General features: G+C 37.7%; 1 protein-coding gene across 1 annotated transcript; it reads left to right on the top strand.

Annotated features, from left to right (window-relative positions):
- Nucleotides 1-428: 428 nt before the first annotated feature.
- On the top strand, nt 429-25,476 carry LOC146003223 (BTB/POZ domain-containing protein 6-B-like). The gene is made up of 5 exons (XM_083141388.1): nt 429-612; nt 5,151-5,289; nt 11,491-11,630; nt 16,093-16,297; nt 21,987-25,476. Exons 2-5 carry the CDS (start codon nt 5,167-5,169, stop codon nt 22,863-22,865), a joined length of 1,347 nt encoding a protein of 448 aa, XP_082997514.1. The 5' UTR covers nt 429-612; nt 5,151-5,166; the 3' UTR covers nt 22,866-25,476.
- The last annotated feature ends 215 nt before the right edge of the window (nt 25,477-25,691 follow it).

Consider the following 25,691-nt stretch of genomic DNA (forward strand, 5'->3'; position numbering starts at 1 on the left):
TTGGAATGCTGTGCTTTTCTCCGTGCTGCATGGAAATAATAATTCAAATTATTATTATTATTTTTATTATTAGTAGTAGTAGTAGTAGTAATAGTAATAGTATTGTCCTAGATCTTTGACTGTGGTAAGTTGGCCATTTAATTATTTTTTCCACAGCATTTTTCATAACATTTCACAAGCTCAAGGGGGGGTTTAAACCCCGTAACCCCCCTTGCGTACGCCACTGCTGTATTTATATATTGTTCAATTGTTGCACCCTGATCACGTAGTCAAAAGTTATTGGTCAAAACGTGTTTGTTCCTTAGCAAATTGTCGACCAGTGTAGTTAAAAATCCTTAAATATGCATTTGCATATGCAAAATGCATAATTATCCGAGCCCTAGTGATGACTTGTCGGATAGGGAATTAAGGGTTAAAACAGAGGGAATTTATGTAATGAAGAAAAACCTATATATGGTAACACTGTTCGTAGGCGGAACGGAGGGCGTTGAGGAAATCCAAGAAGGAGAAACAAAGTAGGAGTAAATGTTGAAATAAACTTAGTGTTTTTTTACTGAGAAAGCAGTTTCAGGCAGTCTCTGAAGATAATTTAGATAATATTGGAGTCAACTGGTAAGAAATATTCTGATGCACTGTGAATGTGTTATATTATGTGGTGGGTGGGAAGCAGTTCCTTTTGGTTCAAAACAATGATGGTAGAACAGCTGATATGAATGCGCGGGCAAATTTAATTTAGCCAAGAAAATTAAATGTGTTGCGTATTAACATGTATTTTAACCGTCAGTGCAACAGATATGTGTTTGTCTTCTTTAACAGTAAATCGTATTATTATTTACAGTAACATTACATATAGATGAAATACTCATAAATGAGCAATAGCCGACTGGTTTTTGTTGCTGGTTTCCATTTGTAAACAACAGCACACTCGAAAGCTAGTTGCCGCATTTTCAGTTCTGCATCTGCTCTAAACGTTGTTGTCATTAGTTAAATTAATACTCGTCTACATTGTATGTTCACACTTTGAGAAGTTTGTGGGCTGGTATGATCTTTAATTTTGTGAGTAAGGTAAAACTTCGATAGGTAACAGTTCGTTATATCGGAGACACTTTTCTTCAAATTTACAGGAGAATTGGTAAATTTCTTATCTCCGGAAAACTGCTGAAATTTGCTAGTTTATTTAATTTCAATATTCGTACTTACGTATTCTGCATTGAGAAACATTGCTGAAGGTGGCATTTCGCTTAATTCACGGAAATAAGCTCTATTTGTGACATATCGAGTAAGTTTTCTTAGTTTCTTTTTGCCTTCGGTAACACGCAAAATGGCGGTCACAGTTTCACAACCTTACTCGGCATGCAGTGTTTCCACCCCACTGCACCCAAAAATACCTACGTAGCCCCACATATCATTGACGCATAGCCCCACGAACCATTTCCGGTAAGCTTAGGTTAGGTAGGGTCACGTTTAGGTTACAATAGTTAAAAATAGGTTTAGAAAAAATATGCATAGCCCCACACACCATTCTCGCATAGCCCCACAAACCATTGACACATAGCCCCACAAACCATTTGCGGAAACGTGCCTTCTTCAGTTACAAAAACAGTGTTTGGAAACACTGACCGGGATTACGTCATCACACACAGGCTACATCCACCTGGAAGTAAATGGATGCAAGAGCTTTCGTGCATCAATCACACATTTACATCGAAAAATGGATGATTTACCGGCAAAATTCAATGAACGATGCGAGAAAACACTTCTCCGAACTTCCACAACTATAAAGAAACTACATTTCGTAAGTAATTTCTCCTGTAAATTTGAAGAATTCCATTTTCCAGAGATAAGAAATTTACTGGAGAATCTAATTACAGAAATCAGTTTCTGTAGCATTGTCAAAGTTCTTCGAGGTATTTTCTTTGAACTTTCAATCTATTTCAGCCGGAAATCAATTCCCGTTGCTTCAATCTAAGCGAAAACTTAACCACGCCATTTTTTAACTATGTTTGCCTAACCTAACCTTCTGTAAATGGTCCGTGGCCTATCCAGGAATTGTTTTTGGGGCTATTCGTGGTTGGTTATACGATCCAAAATGGTTTTTGGGGCTATCCGTGAATGGTTTGTGGGACTCGCACCATGACGTGTGTTCCGTAACACTTCGAGAAATGGCTTATTTTAGTGTAAAAAATGTTTCTAATCGTGTGAAAACCTTAATGGCACCTTCAAATATGTTCCGCAATACACAATTGGTAAGTACGAACCATACGAAACAGAAAATATCTGATTTTAAAGTCTCCGATTTAATGAACTGATACCCTTTGATAGCGTCTTAATGGATGTCTTCATTTTTACACAAGAAACTACTTAACCGAAATGAGTTTCTGTAGCATTTTGAAGTTCTTGTTGATATTTTCTTTCATCGAGAAAAAACTATGTCTGTATATGCTAAATTGAACGAAATGAGTGCTAATTGAACCTAATCTAACCTCATAGGCATACCTCGTTCCCGTGATGGTTCGTGGGGCTATCATGAATTTTTGGGGCTAACGTTAATGGTTTTTGGGGCTAATGTCAATGGTTTGTGGGGCTAACGTCAATGGTTTAATAATTACTCTTTATGTCAAAAATTGAACTTTTTTCGTGAAAGAAGCAAAATAGCACCTTGAAGAATCTTTCGCAATGCAGAATAGGTAAGTACGAATGTTAAAAATCACGAAATAAACGAGTGAGAGGTGTTGGGACGCTATTGAAGTTTTACCGTGAGTAGTGAATTATTTGATATAATCTATATTCAGATATTTGGAAATTAATAATTCTCTGTGTGTGCTGTATGTATCAAAAATGTATTCATACTAGGTGTTCAACAAGACAATTGGAGAGATATTGTATTCATACAGGATGATATTTGTAGGAAGGGTGAAGTGAATTCTGTGGTTTTAGATTGTTAGCTCTTAAGGGATGTTATATTTGAGCATATGATCATATAACAATACACGTTAGTATTCTGTTTTGATTCTTTTGCTCTCGTGCTTTAATTCTTCTTGACAAACTTCAAGAATACACATGCAATAAATTGTTCTGAATCTCTCGGAAAACTGATTGCACAGAATTTCCATCATGTCACTAAGAGCCAAGTGAATGGATAGGTAGCCTAATATTTTTTTTCCCTGGCAGATGTAAGAAACCTGCACTTTCATGATTTATGCAATATCTCCAATTTTACGACGATTTTTACATATAGATTAGTTTTTCTTCGTTTTCCCTTTCAACATCACAGGGAGAGAAAATTGATATGTTTGCCAAGTTATCAGGGCAGGTCAGTAGACCTGTGAATGAACTGAGCATGAGAGACTTAACTCCAGTGGAGGCTCTGCTGAAACAATGAATGGAATAGAACACAAAGTGGTGGGAATGTTTGATATTTTGAAGGAGAGACCAGAAGTATAATAAAACTAAAAAATAATACACTTTAGTTGAATGTACAATGCAACTGGGCTATTCCAGTGTGGTGTGTGTGACATTCACACATAAAATGTAAGGTTCTAGGCATGTGATTGGATTAAAATATTCATAATGAACTGATTTCATAGGATTATAAAGTGCTTTGCGGTGTCTGCTAACAAATGAAAAAAAAAGTTGAGTATGACAACGTAGCCTCATGCATGAAAAGTAATAACGGAAATGTGTAGCGTATATGAGACTTTAAAAATATAGCAAAGTTTGACTTCATTTTTCTGTGAAGCATATAGGCTACAGATACTAATGTTTTTTTGATGGTGAAATTATAAGCATTCACAAACATTTAAACCTTATGCAATTAAAAGCAATAATGATTTCCAGATTGATTTATTTTGTTATTTACAGGAACACACTTGATTTATTTTGTTATTTACAGGAACACACTCTTATAATGCCTCAACTGTATGCTAGACATTAGCTGTCACTGATTAAACATTGAATTTAGTAAATTATATTCTGCTGGTATCCTTGACCATCTATACCCATGGACGTCCTGAAAATTGAGTATATATCCGGAAAATGAATGTCCACCTAAAAATTATATATTTCACACAAAATTTGATTTCAGTCACAGTAATTTGTTAATTATAATAAATGCGTTCAAGAAACATGATGATTTCAGACTGAAATAGTGTTTTTTGAGGGGGCATCATTATTAGGGGCGGAAAATATGCCTCCTTTGCCCCCCCCCCCCCCCGGAAAAAAGAATACCTTGCTTGCCCCTTCCTGGAAAAAATCCTGTGAACGTCCATGGAAGTCCTCGAGAAAGTGGGGTTATAGAGGGTTTATGCATGGCTTATGAAGATTTTGTTTTTTATGACCATTTTCAGTTATTCTTAGCTTGCAGAAATGTGTTGTTGTGAAGTAAAGTACGTCTGTTACCTTAGCGTGTTATCTCACCGTGAAGCAGAACAGCCGGAAGACTTCACGCAAGCGAATATAGCACCCAACATGACACTCCAGAATAGCAGCTATAAGTTTACGTCATTAGGTTAGGAGTGTTTGGTTTTGGAGTGACAGTTATTTTCTATGTGTTCTTTCGCTATTTCAGTGTGCATACAAATGGATTTTTACTAATAACAAGCATTGAAAACATTCCAAAATGATAGGTTTTTACTTATATGCTCCATACTTTGGGGTCAGATATCTACATTACACTTCATTTCACTTCAACATTAAAGTTTCCCTTACTTATTGGAAATTGTTATAATTATAATTGGTTTTACTGAAAGATATTTTCTCTAATTCTTGTACAGTAGATTGTTCAAAATAATCAGGGTAAAGATTTTAATCATACATTTGGAAACCTTTGAATTAAAGTTTACTTTTTAAATATTTTTCAATCTATTTCTATTTTGTTATTTTATGTCACTTTTCTTCACTCATCCTCAGCATTGCTAACTGGAATGATGAGGATGAGTGACAATGCCCAAGCTGGGATTTCAACCTGCGAACTTCAGTGGAAAAATCAAAAGTCAACCATTTAATGTGCTTGGCCACTGAGCTGGCTAATATTTAATATTTCTCAATCTGTTTGTTCATGTATGTACATTAAGTTATTTTATACTAAGCACATTAAGATATTTGTTATTTAAAAGATGTACTTGTGTTATTTTTTTTATTTTATATTTTAGGCATCACTCCATCAGTATGCCTCCAGAAGCTGACTGGCAAATGATAAAGACATGTGTTTCCGAAAGAATTGGACATTTGCTAAAAAGTTCCTTATGGAGTGATTGTATATTTAAGGTTAACCACAATCTGGAGCAAGAGGTTAGTTTCTAATTCAGTCTGTATTTTTGTGAGTATGCCATATGGAACATAGCTGCAACATAGATCTTTGCGATTGCCTGTGTGACCACAGCCATTTGCCATTAAACGCCAATGGAAAACTGCAATTTTGTGGTTGAAACTTTTTTTTAAACTTTTTTTTTTGTTTGTACTTCTTTTGATAAAGACACATGTGTATATGCATCGGCACACGGAACAAATAAAAGTGTAAATCACGAAGTACGTTTTTTAAGATTGCTTTTCAATATAAATACATATGATTTTCAGAAATGGGATGCCCTATTCTTTGTGCACTTTGTCAAAAGCAAAAAAATAAATAAAAAATCAAAAAAGAATCCAAACATTATCTCAGTAAATTTGATCTTGAAATTCTTCCAAATATCCATGCGAGCCTTCCTGATGGCTTAATGCTGTTGCTTTGTAATCAAGGAGTCCCTGGTTTGATACCTGGTGGAGGCACACAACACACTGGTTTGGCTTCAAGTTCAAAATGTAAGTCCCATCCTTATTATTCTATCTTGGCGTAAAGTGAATTTGAAACAAAATTTGACTTTCGTTTCTGGACATGATTTCACGTTATTGTGCTGAGGTACTTGTGTACAGTATGTTTTTAGAATTCCTTATATTTTGATCCCATACATGAGCAGCATTTCCATTCAGCAAAATTTAATTAATACATAAATGTTAATTAATTGATAAATAGAAACACTAGTGCTTGTTTACTTTTCTTCGTCTTTGAAACAAGTTAATTTCTTGGCTTTTGAGATGTTTGAGCTATAATTTACATACCACATTTTCTTCTATTATCACTACCAATTCCGTAGTATTTTTTCTCATTTTAACATAGACTAAAATATTACAAACAATATAGTAATCATTTGCTTGGTCGTCTTCTCACTATAAAAAATTAAATGATAATCCTGGGTTTGAATCCCAGCCTGGGCATGGATGTTTGTGAGAGTCCATTCATCAATTTCATCACTCATCTCCATCTTTGCAAATTAGCCAATAGTGGCACAAAAGTGAAACACAATAAAGCAAATCAATAAACAAATAAATTAAATGATGATGTGTTTTGGGTAAATAGTATATTTTTGCCCCCGCAAGGTTACGCCTGTGCTTACCTTCACACATAGTGAATAGACATTTTTAATGTTATACCTTGAAACATATTGTACTTTAGGCTTTGTGCTAAGGTACATAAGCATTTTTAATGAGATTAATTTTTAATGTCATTTCATGTAAATAATTTTTTTATCACCCTATCTCTGAACCACCCATCCTAACTTTTTCATCAGGCATTAGTGCACACACTGCGCTACCTATATATAAAATTCGGGGGAAATTGAAGGGGGGCAATGCATTAAGTTTGCTGTTGCTGAAGTTAACCATTTGTTTTTCTAAAGAAAATACATAAAACTATGCAAAAAAAATCCTTGATTATTGATACACTCAATTGAAACCTTACACTATTCTGAACAAAAAAACTAAAAAAAAAACTTGAAGATTCTACGGCAAACCCGAGGAAAGATACGATCATTTACACACTAAAGAAAAAGTACCGACACTTGCTTGGATATGGTTTTCACATGATTCATTAACCAAAATGATTTTGTACATGAATTCCTGATCAGGCCTCCCCGATGGTGCAGTGGCAGCATCGTCTCCTTTAAACTGTAGGTCCAGTCCCGATTAGCCTTACTGTGCATAAAGTGGACTTAAAACAACAAAACAATCAATCAATGAATTCCTGATAATATTACAATGCATATTCGCAATGAGCAGTCTAACCTTAACTACATACGCCACAGTTTCAACTTATTGACATGACTATAATGAATTTATATGCATATATAACTAGCTGTGTGTGTGTTTCTATAAAAATCCTTTGTGGAGTAATACGTAAAAAGTCAATGAAACAATGAGAATAGCACAAAACAAAAAAATAGAATATCTTAAGGGTAAGACATATTGTGTACGAACATCGAGTACAACACAGCAAACTAGTATTTTGTATGACCACCATGGGCCTTCTGTGGCTGCGGTGGCTCAGTCGGTAACGCGTCTGACTACCATGCTCAAGATCCCGGGTTTGATTCCCGGCCGGTTCAAAACCGGAAACTTTTCTAACGTTGGAAGCGGCTCCGGCGCCCACCCAGCGTCGAATGACATGGGTACCTGGGGGAAACCCTGGGGGGTAAAGGCGGTCAGGGGCATGATGCTGATCACATCACCCCCACTCACGACCAGATCAAGAAAGTGTGGGGCGTTACCCCCACACTCCCTATACGCCTATGCCTTCTGCAGTGCAGCCAATCATCGAGGCATGCTGGTTACAAGGTTATGGCAAAGTGTAACCTCGATTTCATGGAACCAAACTGGATTATCTGTTCCATGAGTTCCCTTCTATTCGAGAATGTCTTGTTATGCAGTCTTCTGCTCATAATGGCCCACAAATTTTCAATGGGATTCATATCAGGCGAGTTAGAAGGCCACCCGAGTCTCGAAATACTCCTGTCCTTGAACCACATATTGACTATTTTCGCTCTGTGACATGAAGCATTATCATCCTGGAAGACAAAGTAGTCCATATTTTCTCCAGAAAAGTAGTCTCTAGACCCTTCACATATCTCCATTCGTCCGACACCTTGAGCGGTAAAGCAACCCCACACCATCACTCCGCCACTGAATTTTTGCATCTCTGAAACACAATCCTTTTCAAGTTCCTCGCTCTTTCGCATCCACAACTTCACACGACCATCGTTTCCCACTATTCTAAATCTCTTTTCATCGGAGAAAATGACATGCTTCCACTCACCTTCAGTCCAACTTGAATATCGCCTCGCAAACTCATGTCTTGCTGCCCTGTGTGCATATGTCAGCTTCTTCTTAAGCAGTTTCTTCTTCCCAATACCCACTTCGCGCAGTCGAGACAAAACAGTTGTATGACTGACTGCAATTCCAAGGTCATTCCTAATTACAGAAGCAAGTTGGCGGGAACTCATTCCTCGATTCTTCAGTGCTGCTGTTTTCATTTTCCGATCTACTCTGGGTGATGTTTTCCTTTTTCTACCATACTGTTGCCGAAGTGATGATTTGTTATGCTGGTTCTGCTTGTGAATTACTCTTCCTGCTGTTGAATGGTGGATTTTGAGTATTCCACCGATCTCACTGAGAGATTTACCTTTGCTGTGCAAAGTAAGAATTTCGCCTTGCTTACATGGCGACAAGTCACATTTCTTAACCTATTTTAATTGTTTAGAGTTCACACACAGCAACGAAATCACACATAAACAATGCTACACAACAACAATACTGCCACTTGACACTGTACAAACAATGATAAAGCACAGAACAGTCACTAACTGCTGTTTACCTTGGCCTACACATCACAACTGCAATGCAGAATTCTCACGACGATAACTGATGAGGCCCTGAAAGCACCATCTGGCAGGAATATTACTGATACACAAACATTTGACTAGCACCGTTCGTGACCACAGGTGTCACAGATAATGCAACGAAACTAGCCTACTCATCCTTTCCTTTTATTTATTTTCTAGCGGGCCGAAACTATGGTTTTCTGTGTAAGTTACTGTGAGAATTGAGGTGTCGCTATTTTTTCTTTATAAAGTGTAGAACCTAATACAGGTCATTCAAAGTGCAGCCGCATGTAGCGTATACGGAGACTTTGAAATCGGCATCGAAAGTTAATTATACCAAATTCATCAAAATCGGGGATTGTGGGTGACATGGAATGACCCAACTGGGTATACTCAGCATGTCCCTCTTCTTCCACACTGCCAGAGAGTTTCACCACTTAAACTGATATCACATCATTCCCATTACTTCAGAGACAGACCTTGTACATCAGAAATGGATTTCATCTTCTCCCTAGCATGCATAGTATCGTAAAATTACATAACCGCTCTATTTTTTTTTTTATCACTTAATGAAAAAGAAACCTCTACTGACAATGCTGTGGCAGTTTAGAGCAGTGATTTCCAACCGGGATGCCACAGATCGGTCTAGGGGTCCCACGAGATTGTTTAGGGATAAACAAAAAAAATATTACTAGGAAGTTCACCAAGAGTGAGTATCAGTGGCTGTTTATTTATTATTTTTTTTTTTTAGGTTGGACTGGCAGAGGAGTATCCTAGCCTAGTGAAGAAAACAGTGGGCATACTTTTGCCTTTTTCAACTTCATATTTGTGCCTGTGCTATGGCGACAATAAAATCCAAAGCAAGAAATAGACTGCATAACCTTGAGGATGATATGCGTGTTTCATTGTCAACTATAAGGCCTGATATCAAACATTTGTGCTCTAATTATCAATCACCAAGTCTTGGATTAATAATAATGATTTCCATTTTAGTAACCTGTATTCTTTTTTACATTTGTTCCTTATACAGGGTTCCCACGTGAACTTCAAATGTATTTTCAGAGTTTTCCAGAGTCTTCAATTTTCTTCCAGAGTACTCAATACACAGTGCAGTATTGTTTATTTTTTTACAATAGCCTCCATTTTGCCTCATAGCCATAACATCACCACCTTATTATTATTATTATAGATTTGATTGATTGAGTTGGTGTTTTAAGTCCACTTTATGCACAGTATGGCTAATCGGGACTGGACCTACAGTTTAAAGTTGGATCTGAACCACTATATGCCTCCACCAGATATCAAACCTGGGACTCCTTGATTACAAGGTGACGATGCTACCACTGCACCATCGGGGAGACCCTAGGACTAGCCGATTGATTATTATTATTATTATATTTGGTGCTTCGGCCTTTGTGCACCCTTCTAAGTATACGGGGAAAATCCCCTTATCTAGAAATCCTTACTATAAAATTAAAAAAGGGGTGTAAAGAGACCTTTGAGAAAGGTTAAAAATACAAGTTGTAAAGGGACTTCCTCAGAAACAGTGTAAAACATTTCGTAAAACACTCATGATCTCCCAACATGGATGGATGATAAATCGTTGGAAAGGTTAAAAAACTGTCTGAGGAAATTAAAATTAGCACATGCGAGAAGGATGTGCCGAACACTTAATACAACATTGCAGGTACGGCACATCAGAGTGTCCAGCCGTTGCAGCAAAATGGCAATGTGTGAGGGGGCTGCGTCAGAAAGATTCGAAGCAGAGTTAAGATGACTTATTCTCGGCGGGAGAGAGAGAGAGAATGAGAAGGTTGCCATCTTCATTAGCAAACTAATTGTTACTCTATTGGTATGGGCATATCCATGTATTAGTAATTTTACTTATAATTTTAGCCATTTTTTTATTACCTTTATGATTAAAAAAATACAATATGTATGTCATGGTTTTGTGAAGTAAATGTCTAAATAAGCAGTTCATTATTAAAGTAAGTCATATTGAATCACTTGGTTACATACATTAATTGAGGAGGTGAATGAATGTTCTGCAAGAATCATTTGCAATTTTGCATTGGCTCAGTTATTGGAATCAGTAAATTTTATATCAGTCGTTTATCAGTATTGGGAAATGCTTCATATCAGTTCACTTTCTGAAATCAAACTAAATGAAGAATCCCTGTGCACATATAATTATGGACTACGGTTACAGATATTTGTCTGAGTTATCGCCTTTTCCAACTCTATTGCAGTGCACAAAATAACATTCCAAACATACCACATATAGAACAAATATTTTCAGACTTTTGAGAAACCGAAATTTTACAAATGGACACAATATAAATTAATCTGTAATGGAAAATAAACTTATGTTACATCTTCAAAGCAGTTTGTGTGTAGAAAATCAACAGGTAGGAGCATATTCTGGCCCTTCAGATGTGACTCATTGATGGATTAGCTGATTTTCCCTGAGAATTTTACTTTTTTTCAAATTCCCCGAGATTTCCAGTTGTGGGAGCCCTGTTATCTTTCAATAAATGAATAACATTGGTACTGGATTAGGTATTTGTTTGACAATAAATTTAACTTGCTCCTGATAACATATTCCATTTCGATTTGAGATTAAAAATTTAAAAAAATAAATTCTAACAAGGGTGTCCCAAGATTTTAATCTCTTTCCCAAGGGTACCGCGAACATAAAAAGGTTGGGAATCCCAGGTTTAGAGTAAAAGGGTGGTAGTGTGAAGAAGGGGCATATAATACCCCTTGTGGCAGGTACCTTCTAATTTTCATTTACTTTCAGTTTCAGGTGTTCTCTACACATAAAGTTATCCTTGCTTCAGCAAGTCCAGTATTTGAGGCCATGCTATTTGGGCCTCTTGCAGAGAAGGATTGCATCATTGTAACTGACGTAAAACCAAGTGCTTTTGCTGCTATGTTGGGGTAAGTAACTTGCTATTATAATTTTGCAATGAAGTAACTTGCAGGGCATGAGAGTTAGTTATTAAGGAGTTTCAAAAGTTAACAAACCTATTTTCTTATAAAATGCAAGGTTCTTGTGTACACATGGGCAAACATTTCTGTTGCAGCACTGGTATGTGGAATCTACAGAGCATTCCCTGACATTCACTACGAGACTCGGTGGTAAGCTGCCCGGCGTCAGCGCTTGTCTTTCCCGATGAACAGAGTCTGCGACAGTCACTAGAGTCGGCTATTAAAATTACAGTTTTCATATTGTGTACTAACCTTGACTACAGAAAGTGTTGAAAATGATGTCCCTCTGCTGCAACACATTTCTGGCATCTCCGAAGGAAATTGGCATTTATACGGTCAAGTTCGTCTACTGTAATTCTCCCTATTTCTCGTACAATACTGTCTTTTAATTCACAGATAGTGTGCGGATTGTCTTTGTATACTTTATTTTTTAGATTTCCCCATAAATAAAAATCGCAGGGTCTGACAAATCAGGGGACCTAGAGGGCCATAATCCTCTACTAATAACCCTGTTCTCGAAAATTTCCTTTATCAAATTCAATGTTTCATCTGCTGTATGGACAGTTGCTGAATCCTGCTGGAAATAAGCACTCTGACTCTCAATATCGGTTAACTGTTCAAAAAAATGGGGTGAGTATTTGTGTTCTGTATCTGTCACCATTGATTGTATTGTAAAAAAATATAGGGCCTATAATCCTATGTGCAGTTATAGCGCACCATATGCCAACCTTCTCATCATGTAAAGGAGTTTCATGAATGAGATGAGAATTTTCTGTACTCCACCATCTATTGTTTTGCGTTATAACATGGCCATGTAAGTGAAACCATGCTTCATCTGTGAAAATAATAAATTTAGGATCTGCAACGCCATTGGCAACACTTTATAAAACCCAGTTACAAAAATTCACTAGACTCGCATTATCTCTAGGCTGTAATTCATGCACTATTGTCACTCTGTAGGGCTTAAATTTAAGAATTTTAGTGGTTCTAAATGCTGTAGTTTTTAAAACACCCATTTCTTGTGAGAGGCAGCGGATAGATTTCCGAGGAGACTGTTCTAACTTTAAGTCCTTTCTCATAGAGTTTTTCCTGAGTAAGTACACGTGGGTTTTTCTTTCCACTTTTATTCAGAACTGACCCTGTTACTCTAAACTTTTTTACGAGGTTTAATATAGTGGTCCTATGTGGAACGGGAACACCAGGAAATTTCGTTGCAAAACGTCGTCTCACTTCTCCACAATTCCTCTTTCCGAATCCATATTAAGCCACAATCTTCAACACACGGACACAACACAACTTCCGAGGGAGGTTTACACTGGCGTCAGTCTGCAACATCAACAGAAAGGGAAAGAAAGCGAAGGCAGGGAGAACGAAAAAACAGACTGTAGCGTGCGACTGTCGCAGACCCGTTCACCGGGAAAGACAATCGCTGACGCCGGGCCGCTTGTTGCCAAGTCTCGTAGCGAATGTCAGGGAATGCTCTGTACATACATACATGTCTTGCACCGTACAATAGCAACGAAGTGTTATTCATTTTTTGCAGTCAGGGGGAGTGAAACCTTCTGAAACACATAGGCGTGCGCATGAAAGTGCAAGAGGGAGCAGTTGTCCCCTCTAATACTCTTGCTTAGGAATTTAGTGCAGAGGAATCTTACCACCATCATTAAACGATATTATGTTCTTTACATAATTAAGTATTTTGAAGCCGACAAATGTTCCCAGCAACTACGGAAGGTGGATTATTTCCTATGTAATTGAACTATCCAACTTCGTCTTCTAGCAAATTTCTTGCTATTAACACTCTCATACAGTTTATTCGTTAGTTTTGTTACCTATGTGTTTGTAAGATAAATTGCCCATACATTAGAAATCGGTATCAACAATTGGGTGAAAAAAGTGGGGAGGGAGCAAGGAACTGTTTACTTTTTCTGTGTAGACAAGGCTCAGCATTAAGAGGCTCTAGATTAGGGTCAAAATGTGAGGGAGCAACCGCCTCCCTATTGGCCATCACTGTTGGAAATTATAACAAATTATGTGCAGTTGCTTTGAATCTGCTGTATGAAACCATGTCTATGTTGTCTATGTTCATATGTAAATTAGGAAAATAAAGGAGGGGGACAAAGAACATTGGTGCCATGAAACTTTGTATTATTCTAATACAGTGATTTTCAGTGGTTCCGGACACACACTATACCCTTCCCATACCCATCAATACAATAAAACAGTGAGATGAACTTTCATCAAGGCATCCTTCCCCCCTAATAGAGGGTCTGCGAACGCCTGTGCTGAAATCTACAGCAGAATGAAGGTTCAGTACAAAGATTATTGTTTAAGTCAGGGGATAGTGTACAAAATTAACTGATTCACTGGTCGATCTGCTGTTTCACTGCTTCCGTTGCAACGCAAACTGGCCTCCCAGTTCGGTGTTCATCATTGACATTTCGTCTTCAGTCTTTAAATCTTTCCACCCACTCAGACACTCTCCCCTGAATTAAACAATTGTTTCCATACCGAACCTTCATTGTACTGTAGATTTCAGAAAGTTTCACTCCCTCTGACTGCAAAAAACGAATAACACTTCGTTGCTATTCTACGGTGCAAGTCAACAGTGGAGCGGACATGCTATATGAGCTGCTGCGCAGGCCCATACTACTTGATTGTCATGACAACTTTATGGGGTGTTGCGAAGGAACCTTTTTGAGTGCCGAAACACAAATTTTCATTATGCATAAATCGCCATGAAGTTTAGAATAAGATTCCTGTTATTTAATGACTTGCCCTCGTATATTTTTTAAATTTGCTGACCTGATATTAAAAGTGATAAATTTAGGTATTTTAATGTTATTTGTAGTCCAAAAATTATAAAATAGACTAATATAGTTGTGGTTATAACATGGAAGTCAACAAATTTAGCAAATTTCGCACACATTACAATACAGAAATTGAATTTCCATAGGAATCCATTTCCATCCCATTACAAAATGTTGCACACAAATAGTCAACTGATGACTTCAAATCATATTTTTTTTACAAGAAAATTAAAAATGTTGTTTTTGAGATTTTCAAAAAAACTTCTTTTCAAGTTTTTTAGAAATTACAAAATTCAAGTACCACACTGATGTTGCATTTCAAATTAAAGCTCATTAAAAGCAGAAGAGAATGATGCCAATTCGAACTCTCTAGGTCAAATAGTTTTTGATCTACAGCTGTTTAAAAATTTCAGAATGTCATCAAATTTTGGAATTTTTTCTTTTTTGAAAGTCAATAACTCAAAAACTAAGAGCGGAAAAAATCTGAAATTTGGCAGTTTTCGTCAACTTTACTGGTACTACCACTGTACCAACAATTATCATTTTCTGAGATGTCAAGTTTCAGGCCCGGTTGATTTGGCATGGAATGATCCACTTATTAATTTTAATTGATGGATATAATCCACGAAATCGTACTTTCAATTGGCAAGTTTTCTTGTGGGTGGAAGGAGGTTTGGGTGTAAAAAGCTGATCACTCTTCCAGTGGGATATTTACATGCTGTTTCTAGGCACATTATCATTAAAACTTTCAGTTTTAAGTCATTTGATAACTATGGATACAAGTTCTTCTTAAACCAATAAAAGTATTTGGTAGTGTCATTCTTCAAATTGTGTTAACAATTTCATATTAACAAAAATTCACAGTGATTCATCTCTAATAAATAATTGCACATTACTTATGTTTCTTGCTGTTCAGCTCATTATGATATTTATTAGGGCCCGGATATTTATGCATATTCCTTATGCAAAAGCATATGTGCATCATACGTATAAATTTCTTGCATAGAGTCAACAACTACTACTAAAATTATATTTTACGTCTGTACATTGGGTGTATTGTCTTCTTAACAAGGAGATAAGACTTCTCTTGTCATCCTTGCGGAAACACTCAACAGCTACTCTTTTTGAGAGAGAAACGATGTATCAGATACTGTTACCTTAAAGTAATGTCCAATTGTACATGTGATATAGAGTGAGTTTTTTCTGATTATGAAAATATTCTTGCCGAAAACAGGAGTTTGAAATTTGAAAATTTGAGATATCATTTTGTATGCAAGTGCAGTCATGATCTGCAAGTAATGTAATTTTTCTTTCATTTTTAAAACAGCAGTGTAAAGTAAACAAGAGTGTGTGGAAGAATTCGGAACTGCTACTTAACATTTATTACATGCTAACTCATATGAGTTGAAAAAAGAACAAATATCTGTTTATATGTAGGGTTTTTGTGCAAACTGAAAGAAAGCATTAAAAAAAGGTAAGGTGTTTTTCTAAAGTGCTTATTATCATATGTTGCACCTTTTTATTGTGTACCTGTGTGTCTGACCTCTGATAATTGTATTGTCATTTGAAATTTACTACTTACAAAGAATACTTTTTTTTAGGTATATATATTCGGATGTTTTAAAGTTGAAATCTGTGGAAGAAGCATGTGATGTAATTTACATCTCGAAGAAATATCTGATACCTAACCTAGAGAACAAGTGCTTGGAATTCTTACTAAGTAATCTTCAACCTAGCAATGCCTGTTACATTCATGAATTTGCAGAAGCTGTTGGAGAGCCTGTCCTTGCCTCTAGATCCATGGAGGTGAGTCATGGTTATGGTATTATACAGGGTGTCTACAAATGATTGAAGTAGTTTCAAATATTATTTGTAACTATAGTATTAGATGTAATTTGTTTCAATGTGATGTTAAGAGGACAAATACGAGGGGGGGGGGGCTGGAAAGTTCATGAAATAATCCAGAAGAAATAAAAATTGAAACAAATCGTTGCAGCCATTAGAAAGAGCATATATTGTAAACCTCTTATCCTGAATATGATCCTTTTGTCATTGTTATTTTCTTTGTTTCGCATTCAGTAAGAATTGATGGCTGAGGACCTAAGGAAATTTGAGAAGAATGAGCTTCGCAGTGTCATCAAGTTTTTCGTGTTGCAAGACAAATCCCCCATGGATATCCATAAAACTTTGCATGAGACTTTGGGGGAACATGCCCCAGGATATACAACAGTAGCCAAATGGGTGAGGCGTTTTAAGACTGGATATGGTGAGACTGAAGATGAACCCCGCTCTGGCAGGCCTGCAAGAAAACATTGACGAAGTGCACAACATGATAATATGGAGGATAGGCGCATATCCACCAAAACCATTCCTGTGTATCTGGGGATATCACGTGATTGTGTGGGTGTCAAAATATCAGATTATCAGGACATGTGGAAGCTCAGTGCGAAATGGATCCCAAAATGTCTGAATGCTGACCAGAAGAGAACATGGGTGCAGATGTCACGGGAGACCGTGTGCAAGTTTCAACACCCTGATGATTTTTTGCGCTGAAGATGAAACATGGATTCACCATTATGACCCACAGACTAAACAGCAATCCATGGAGTGGTACCACAGTCGGTCTCCTTGACCGAAAAAGTTCCGAAGTCAAAAGGTCTGCACGGAAGGTTCTGGCATCGGTCTTGTGGGATAAGGACGGTGTCATCCTCATAAAATATCTTAAACAGGGTGAAACCATCAATGCTGCTTTTTATTCCCAATATTTGATTCAATTGAAGGTGACTCTGAAGGAAAAACGTCGGGGAAAAGTGAGCCGTGGTGTGCAATTTCTCCAGGACAATGCACCCTCGCACAAGGCCCATCAAATCATGCAATTGCTGGCAGATCTGGGCTTTACCTGTGTACCCCACCCCCCTATTCCCCTGATCTGGCCCCGTCCGACTATCACCTCTTTCCAAACCTCAAAAAACAAAAGGGTTACAAATGTTGAAACATTGTTGTGAAATGTGTGTTGAGCTTCGGGGGTAATACGTTGAATAATGTATTAAAAAGGTTGTTCCAGCTGTATTTCTTCTGGGTGATTTCATGAACTTTCCAGCCCCCCTCGTATATCACAAAGTTTTGTTTCCTGTTGCATGTGTTGTATGTTTCCACCTCCTGCTGCAAGAGCGCAGCAGTAGTTAAGATGGCAACAAACAGCAAGAAACCATACACTGTCCTGGAATTGCATGCAAGTCGCTCAGTGACAACAGTTCAACGATGATTTAGAATGAAGTTCATGAAAGATCCACCAAGTGCAAACTCCATAGGGTGATGGCAAAACAGTTCACAGCCTCTGTAAGGGAAAATCAACAGGTCATCCTCTAGTGCCTGAAGAAACAGTTTAGCATGTATGGGCCAGTTTCGTGCATAGCCCCAAAAAGTCAATGTGGATAGCAAGAAAGGAATTGGATGTTCCAGGAGAAACTGTATGGAGGGTCTTATGGAAACGGCTGAGGCAGAAGCCACACCGCTTGCAGTTGCTGCAATCACTAAAACCTGAGAACAAAGTCATTCACTTTAAGTTTTGTACACGATTTCAAGAGCTTATGGAAGAGCATGATGATATTCATGATAAACTTATGGTCAGTGATGAAGCAACATTTTGTCCAGGCCCGTAACTAGAATTGTTCTCCAGGGGGGCTTGTAGGAGACCAAGTTCATTTTCAAAAGTTCAGCAGTGTTAATTGAAGGCAAATTACATATGTGTGTGGGGGGGGGGGGGGGGCTCACGAAGTTAATGTAAAACATAAAATTTAGAAATATCATGCAAATTCTAGTTTTTTCTATATCTTCTAAAACATCCCTTGAAGTGTTAATTGACTTCTACTGACATCATCCCTTACTACACACTTTATACTACTTTCATGATACATATATTTATATCATACAAGAAAAAATACACTATATTCAATCATAGTGCCTACAGTACATTCCACCCCAACCCGAAGCAATAAAACCCCTTCGTTCCCAAAAATTGGGAGCTGTTTACCTTTGACGCAGATGTGGTAGGGGCAGCAAAGGTACAGATAAAGAAGTTCCCTTAAAAAAGAACTTTCTAAATTCTAGAGAATCTTCTACCTAGACTTCGGCTTATAAATAAGATGAATGAATGTAATAGCTGCTGTCTGCATTTTCACTTTTCACTGCAAACAAATTATACAAAAAATAGTTTTACCTGATAACCTAATGTCAAGGGGGCTGATGGCAGTGCCAGGGGGGCTGAGCAACAACTTCGACAACTTCAAATTTTTTGGAAATGTCTATGTACATGAAGAAAGTTGGTTTACCAGTGGTTACCAACCTGGTAACGTGGAAGAATACACCACTGCTTCAAAACAGTTATAGTTCCGACTTTAGAAGTAATTTTCCATGTGGGAAATATTTACCCAGTATGCATCCCGGTAGAGAGTGTGCAACTTGCTGGGTTAATATTGGATATATACTTTTAAAGTGCCAGGTTTCGAAAGTTGTACTACCCTTACTACCCTTACTTTGATTGCTTAAAAATTCACCATTTTTTTCTGTGTTTTGGATCATTATCTATAGTTCTCTATACTTTTGATTGGCAGATTATGCTGTGCAGAAAGTTGCAGAATCTGGCAGTTTTTTTTTTTTTTGTTTTTTTTTACCTCCAGACTGTCATGTTCAGGAAAAAGAAAGAGATGAGGAATTATTGCAGGGTGATTTGCAACTAATAATGGTCGTGCGCAACACCAGATGCATTTAGAAATAACAATTTTAAAGATGGAAGTGAAAAGTTACCCTTAGCTTCCCTTTATATTTCTTACTGTACAATCTAGCTTTATAAGCCATGCTATGTATCTCTAAAGTGATGCTTAGTATTGCCACCCAAGGCCATTTTTCACTTCATCCTTAAATTTGTTATTTCTAAATGCATCTGGTGTTGCACATGACCATTATGGGTTGCAAACAAATTACATGACATACTTTTAATATTATTTTTAAATTTACTACTACCTGGGAGCATCAAAAAGTTTTGCCTGTTAAGGTATAATTTGTTTAATAATGGAAAGATTGCAACAATGAATATACATCTAGTTTGCCTGTAGTGTCCTCTACTCAGAGTTACCATTACACATAGTTCCCATCATGTTCGATACATTTGAGCGAGCGTTTTACGAGGTCTCAAAAAAAGTTTGGAAAAATTCCACAAAACACTCCCTGCTCCACCGTTCAGAGATGTTTTAACCTCCTGCAGGTCCTGGAATCTTATGCCATAAAGCACAGACTTAAGTAGTTAAGTTCAAAGTTGAAGAACCCAAAAGTGTGGACAAGCCAAGGAGTGGCAGGCCATCAACGTCAGTAACCGATAGCAACCACCGCAGGCGGATAGATACCTCACCATGCAGGAAATTTCTGATGCAGTGCACATGTCCTATGGGTCAGCACAGGCAATGTTTGAGAGTTTTGGATACCATAAAGTCTGTGCTTCGTGGCATGATATTCGAGGACCTACAGGAGGTTAAAACAGCTCTGAACGGTGGGGCAGGGAGTGTTTTGTGGAATTTTTCCAAACTTTTTTTGAGGCCTGGTAAAACGCTTGCTCAAATGCATCGAACGTGATGGGAACCATGTGTAATGGTAACTCTGAGTAGAGGACACTACAGGCACACTGTACAGGGTCCGTTCTGAAAGAATCCAAACTTATTTATTTGCAAACAATTTATTGATGACAATTACAACTGCTGTCAATATTCTTCAATGTAGGCACCTTCAGCCTCAATACAGCGAGTATAGCTACTTTTCCACTGTTCACAGCAGTCCTGGAAGTCCTTGACTGACACCCTCTTTAATGCTGCGGTCGTGGCAGCTTGAACCTCTTCAATTGACGCAAAACGCTTCCCCTTGAGCACCCTTTTGACCTTGGGAAACAAAAAGAAGTTGGCAGGTGCCAAGTCCAGGCTGTAAGGGGGATGAGGCAGCATTGCCACGCGTACGTTGGCCAAAAACTCACCAACCAACAGCACTGTGTGAGCCCGCACGTTATCGTGTTGAAGCACCCACGCTGAATCACTGTTTTGTGGTAAGCTGCATTCACGGTGGTCCCAGCAGGTACAAACTCTTTGTGCATGACCCCCTTCGCGTCGAAAAATACCTTCACCTTTGATTTTGACATCCGGGGCCTTCTTTTGACGAGGGGACGCAGGGGTGTGCCATTCTGAACTTTGTCTCTTGCTTTCGGGGTCGTAAGCCTCCCATAACATGGTTAAAGTCTCCGTAAAGTTTTTTTTCAATTTAACACAAAATTTCACAGCATAGCGCTGTTCCAAAGTGCGCTCCATTTTCACCAAATCCACCAACTGCAAATTCTGGACGCGACGTTTTTTCCGTGTAAACAACACGAGCGAGTGCACGTCAACCACTGCTTGCAGGCAACTGAGCGAGGCCTTGTTTTGAAGGTTAAGGTCCCCACTGCCACCTGGTGCAGCTTACCCGAACCCTCGACCGATTCTCGCACTGCGCTGCGGACAGTTTGGATACTTTCAGAACGGACCCTGTATGTATGTTCATTGTTTCAATCTTTCCATTATGAAACAAATTATACCTCAACAGGCAAAACTTTTTGATGCCCCCTCATGTTTTTCCAAGATAGTTTTCTAAGATGTTAGATACTTTACGACGATTATTGTTCGATCACCATTGCCATTAAGTTGTCAGGGATAACTTTTGTTCTTCTTTTTATACTCAACCAAGAACCTCTGGCAGACTCCCAAAGTAAAGGGGATAGGCATTTGTTTCCTCCCTCACTTTCCCTTCACTTTTGCCCAAGAACCCCTATGTTGCCTATGTGTATTGCTGCCTTTCCTTCCTAGCAGTCAGTTTTTTTTTTCCGAAGGGGGCTGGAATTGTAAAAGTAGATATTGCATAGCTTCATTCGGGAGGGTTATACAAAAAAAATATTTCATAATTGACATTTTTAACCTTCATTTTAAAAGTTGTTCGAAGACAGAAATGATTGTAATTTTAAAGGGTTTTGTATTCATCTCTGTTTTTCCAGAATTCCTCCTGTTTTGATTTGAAAATTTAGATGTGCTCAAATATTTGGGAGGGGCTGAAGTTCTATCAGCTTCCCTCAGTGATTCCTTGCTTCTTTGACAAAAACTTCAACAATGTTAAATATTATGTCCCTACTTTCACTACGTAGAGTTTTCCCCAAGAATGAAGGTTCATGTCTATAGAAAAACTTGACACTGCATTATTTTGGCAATGCAGGGGCAGGATTACATGGTAAACAGCTGATTGCATTGTCCATGCTCCCTGGCTCTCTTAGGGTTGAAAATTCGATGACAGCACCAGAAGGTTTCCTCTTCCTGGTTGAGCTGTTAAGTATGTGTTGTGGAATTTATTTTTTAATTCCTTGTGAGTTTGCTCATGTTAAAATGTTATATAGTTGTCAAAAACTGATTTTACTTATTTGGTGTTTTTGTAGGTGATCTGCACTCATGCTAATGAAATACTCAGGGACATAAGTTTCCACCAAATTTCTCAAAGAACTGTACTAAGCATACTGAAACAGAATGCAATGAATTTGGATTCCGAGATAATTGTCTTCAGAGCTGTGGTTGAGTGGTCAGTTGCAGAGTGCAAACGTAATGACCTGCTTCCTACAGTTGAAAACCAAAGGGCAGTTCTTGGGGAGGTGCTGGGAAAGGTAAGATTTCTCGCCCTCAGTGCGGAAGAATTCATGGAGGTAGAATTCTCAGGACTTTTTACCAAAGATGAATGTGAAGCCATAGTGAACAACATGAAAGCTTCGAGACAATATTCTCTACCAAGCAGTGCATGCGAGGTTGCAAAAGAAAGAATGAATGTACCTACACGTTTTTCATACTGCACAAGACACACTATTAAGAACTGCCATAATATTAGTGGTCGAAATAGACTCATGACTTCCGTAAAAGTAAATCAGTTAGTGGTTGTCCGAGGCATTCGTGTGTCAACGAAATTGCCCGGTCAGGAAATATTTGCCTTTAAATCTCCTCCATTTACTTATGAGGAGGATATGAAAGTGTCAGTCCTGCATTCTAACTCTGTATTATCTAAAACATGGTTCCATGAAGAAGTTGAATATAATACAATGGTTACTGTAAACTTTAGTGAACCATTGTTATTCCAGAGAGATTTACGGTATAGTATTGTAATTGATTTGCAAGGCGAATACCCAATGAGGTTTATGTCTGATTTGGCACTCAGTAAAAATGTCAAATTTAATTTCGGTGATTATATTCATGAAGGTAGCCCTGGAACATTTGTATGCAATCCATTCATTGGCTTCATTGATGGCATTGTATTTTCAAATGATCTGTGAAGATCTGTGTTATTTTCCTGTTACAAGTTGGACTGAATGCTCACTATGTTTAGATAACCCTCTCACTGCTTAATATATATTCCTGCGACAAAAGACTGCGCTAAAGGAATATTTTTACAATTTTGTAATTATTGAGTTCAGTTTAATGTAATTCTTAGCTTTGATTGTGTGTGCAGCTCAAACAATATCCACATGTTTTGTAAACATTTTCTCACACAAAATTAATTGAAACTGACCTTACTGAGATTTTAAACTTTTAAGTGGTGTCCAGTAAGGAACCACATTTGTACGTCGGCATCATCTTAACTGTCTCTGGGTCTCTCTCTACCAGTCAAGAAATCGAGAAGTAGATCAAGAAGTGAATAAAAAGTCAAGAAATTATACTTATGGTCAAGAAGTTTTGCAATCAAATGACTGATTGATTTAGTTTATTTTACTTCATGTTCCTGCCCCTTTGGCTAATCAAGAAGATTAGGATAAATGTTGGTAAGATAAGATGGATGCAGGGACAATCCCGAATATATAGGGAGAACACGAGCCCCACATAGATTATACTAACTGTGATTCCATATGCGAGAGCCTTGCTAGTCTGCCAAATGCCGTCCAGGGTGAATTATTAGATAAAGCAAATCTAATTCTCTTGTTGAGTACAGCTTCAGTTTTCATCTTAACTGGCCTTTTTGATAGGGGTTTTTCATTAAATAAATATTTATTTTATTAATTGCTAATTTCCAACTTCACCTAAGTAGAGGTCGAATAAATAAGGTTAAGAAAAATATTTAAGAAGGTCAAGAGAAGTTTGAAAAAGTCAAGGATTTTGGATTTGTTGTATGGGTGGACACCCTGAATTGGTTCGTAGTTTGTAATTCTTTCATTTTTTCTTCCATGAGGTAGCAAGGAGAAGAAAATCTGCTGGTATATGCTACTTTTCATGTTCCTAGGATTTTTGTAGTGGCATGGTTAGTAAGATGTTACAATTCGCACCACTCCAGATTTTTTTATCTAGAAGACAGACATTGATCGAAAACATTGTAAAATTATTCCATTCAGTTCCTAAGAAAATGATTCTACATGTCTGCATTACATTAAGATTTTCAACAGGAAAAAATAATTGCTTACACGTAGGGCTCGGAAGGTGATGACTTACGAGGGCTATTTTTTTTTTTCAACCTCCGATAGGGCATGAAATCAAAACCACAGTGAGTAGCAAAATGGGTTTATTGACAAATATACACATATCAACTATTTTTCAAGTAATCACCAAGAAGATTCAGACATATATCGTACCAATGCACCAGCTTTTCAATACCCTCTGCAAAAAAAAAGTGCCGCCCGTCTGTTGAGCCAGGTCTGCACGGTGTCCCGAAGCTCCTCATTGGTGTGGAATTCTTCATCACCGGGAAAAGGTGGAAGCCACTCGGTGCCAGGACTCGGATGTAGGGAGGGTGAACAAACCCTTCCCAGTAGAATCGTTGAAGATCTTGGTTTGACGCAGGAACATGTTGTCGGGCATGGTCATGAAGCAAGACAGTGCCTGAAGACAGCATGCCTCTCAGTTTGTTCTGGATGGCTCTGCATAGTCTGCACAATGTCTCACAGTATGCAGCCGAATTGATTGTGGTCGCCGGTAGTTTAATACTCAGATGAAACCCATTGTGTGGTAGTTTTAACTATCGACAACAACAAAAAAATAGCCTGTGGTGCAGTGGCCCTTGAGGGCCAAACTCTACTTCTAACTGCCTACCTCACACCCACATGCCTCAGCAGATCTGGGTAATCATTCAACCAGTTACAGGGTGACATGTGGTCAGCACGACAAACCCTCAGTCGTCGTAGGTTTCCGTAACCAGGTCAAACTACCGAAACAAAGATGTGCTAAGGTAGTTTTCTTTTTACTTCAAGGTTTTTTCTGTGCAAGTCATTCACATCGTTTCAGAGTAGACCTTGCACAACACAGTCATCAGTCAGCATCTGAAAATGTTTCTCGTACATCAGATTATGTATTTTTTAATATTGTGACTAAAAACACAGATTAAAGCAAGTGTAGTGCCCAGCAAGGGTACCTCGAAGTAGGATTCCCACATAGTATTTTAAATTTGCTGGAGGAAAAAAAATGTACCACAAATTAATTATTTAATCCATTACCAAACATTTTGCATTACTTATATTCCATTAATGGCAAACTTGACTGGAGAAACCGTGTCAGGAAAATTAGATTATGCTAGCAGTTGCAATATAAAAAGAAAAATAACCTAAAAGGCAGAAAAGTGCAAAATAAAAGCAGTGTTTTCTGGTTCTAACTTAAAGGAAACTGAAAAAATAATATTTGTCATCAACCTCCGAACCCTACTTATATGCTATGAGAGTACCAGGCTTGATACCCGGCGGGTGCACATAATGGTTTCAATCCCATTTTAAACTGTATGTCCAGTTTGATTGCCTATTTGTGCATGGAGTGGATTTATAACAAAAACTCAAAGCTCTCATGCTATGCATCTACAGGTTCAGAATGATAAATACCATTTCACAGAATGTATTATTAATGTTTCAGCAGTGAAATAGTTGAAATGACTAATATACCAATGTACTTTCTAGTGCTATTCTATGTATTTGTGACATCACACATTGTAAATTTTTTATTGTTTTCATTAAAAAAATAATCAATGTTTCTGAAACTGCTTTTGCATTTTTTATTTTTTTAAAATATGTAGTGGTTTGTGCAGGTAGTGATTTCAGCTCAGTCAGATAAATATTAAAGTGACCCACCAAACTCCCTAAAATTTTAAACATTAATGAAATCGATTATTTTAGGGATGTGACGAAGCT

This window comes from Lepisma saccharinum, chromosome 20, assembly GCF_977018435.1.
Source record: "Lepisma saccharinum chromosome 20, izLepSacc3.1, whole genome shotgun sequence".
NCBI classification, from domain to species: Eukaryota; Metazoa; Arthropoda; class Insecta; order Zygentoma; family Lepismatidae; genus Lepisma; species Lepisma saccharinum.

Bases quoted from the DNA above. Each gene is read 5' to 3' on its own strand.
- LOC146003223 (XM_083141388.1), top strand. From the start codon at position 5,167: ATGCCTCCAGAAGCTGACTGGCAAATGATAAAGACATGTGTTTCCGAA. The intron at 5,290-11,490 runs GTTAGTTTCTAA...ATTTACTTTCAG, and splicing joins ACCACAATCTGGAGCAAGAG to TTTCAGGTGTTCTCTACACA. The intron at 11,631-16,092 runs GTAAGTAACTTG...ACTTTTTTTTAG, and splicing joins GCTTTTGCTGCTATGTTGGG to GTATATATATTCGGATGTTT.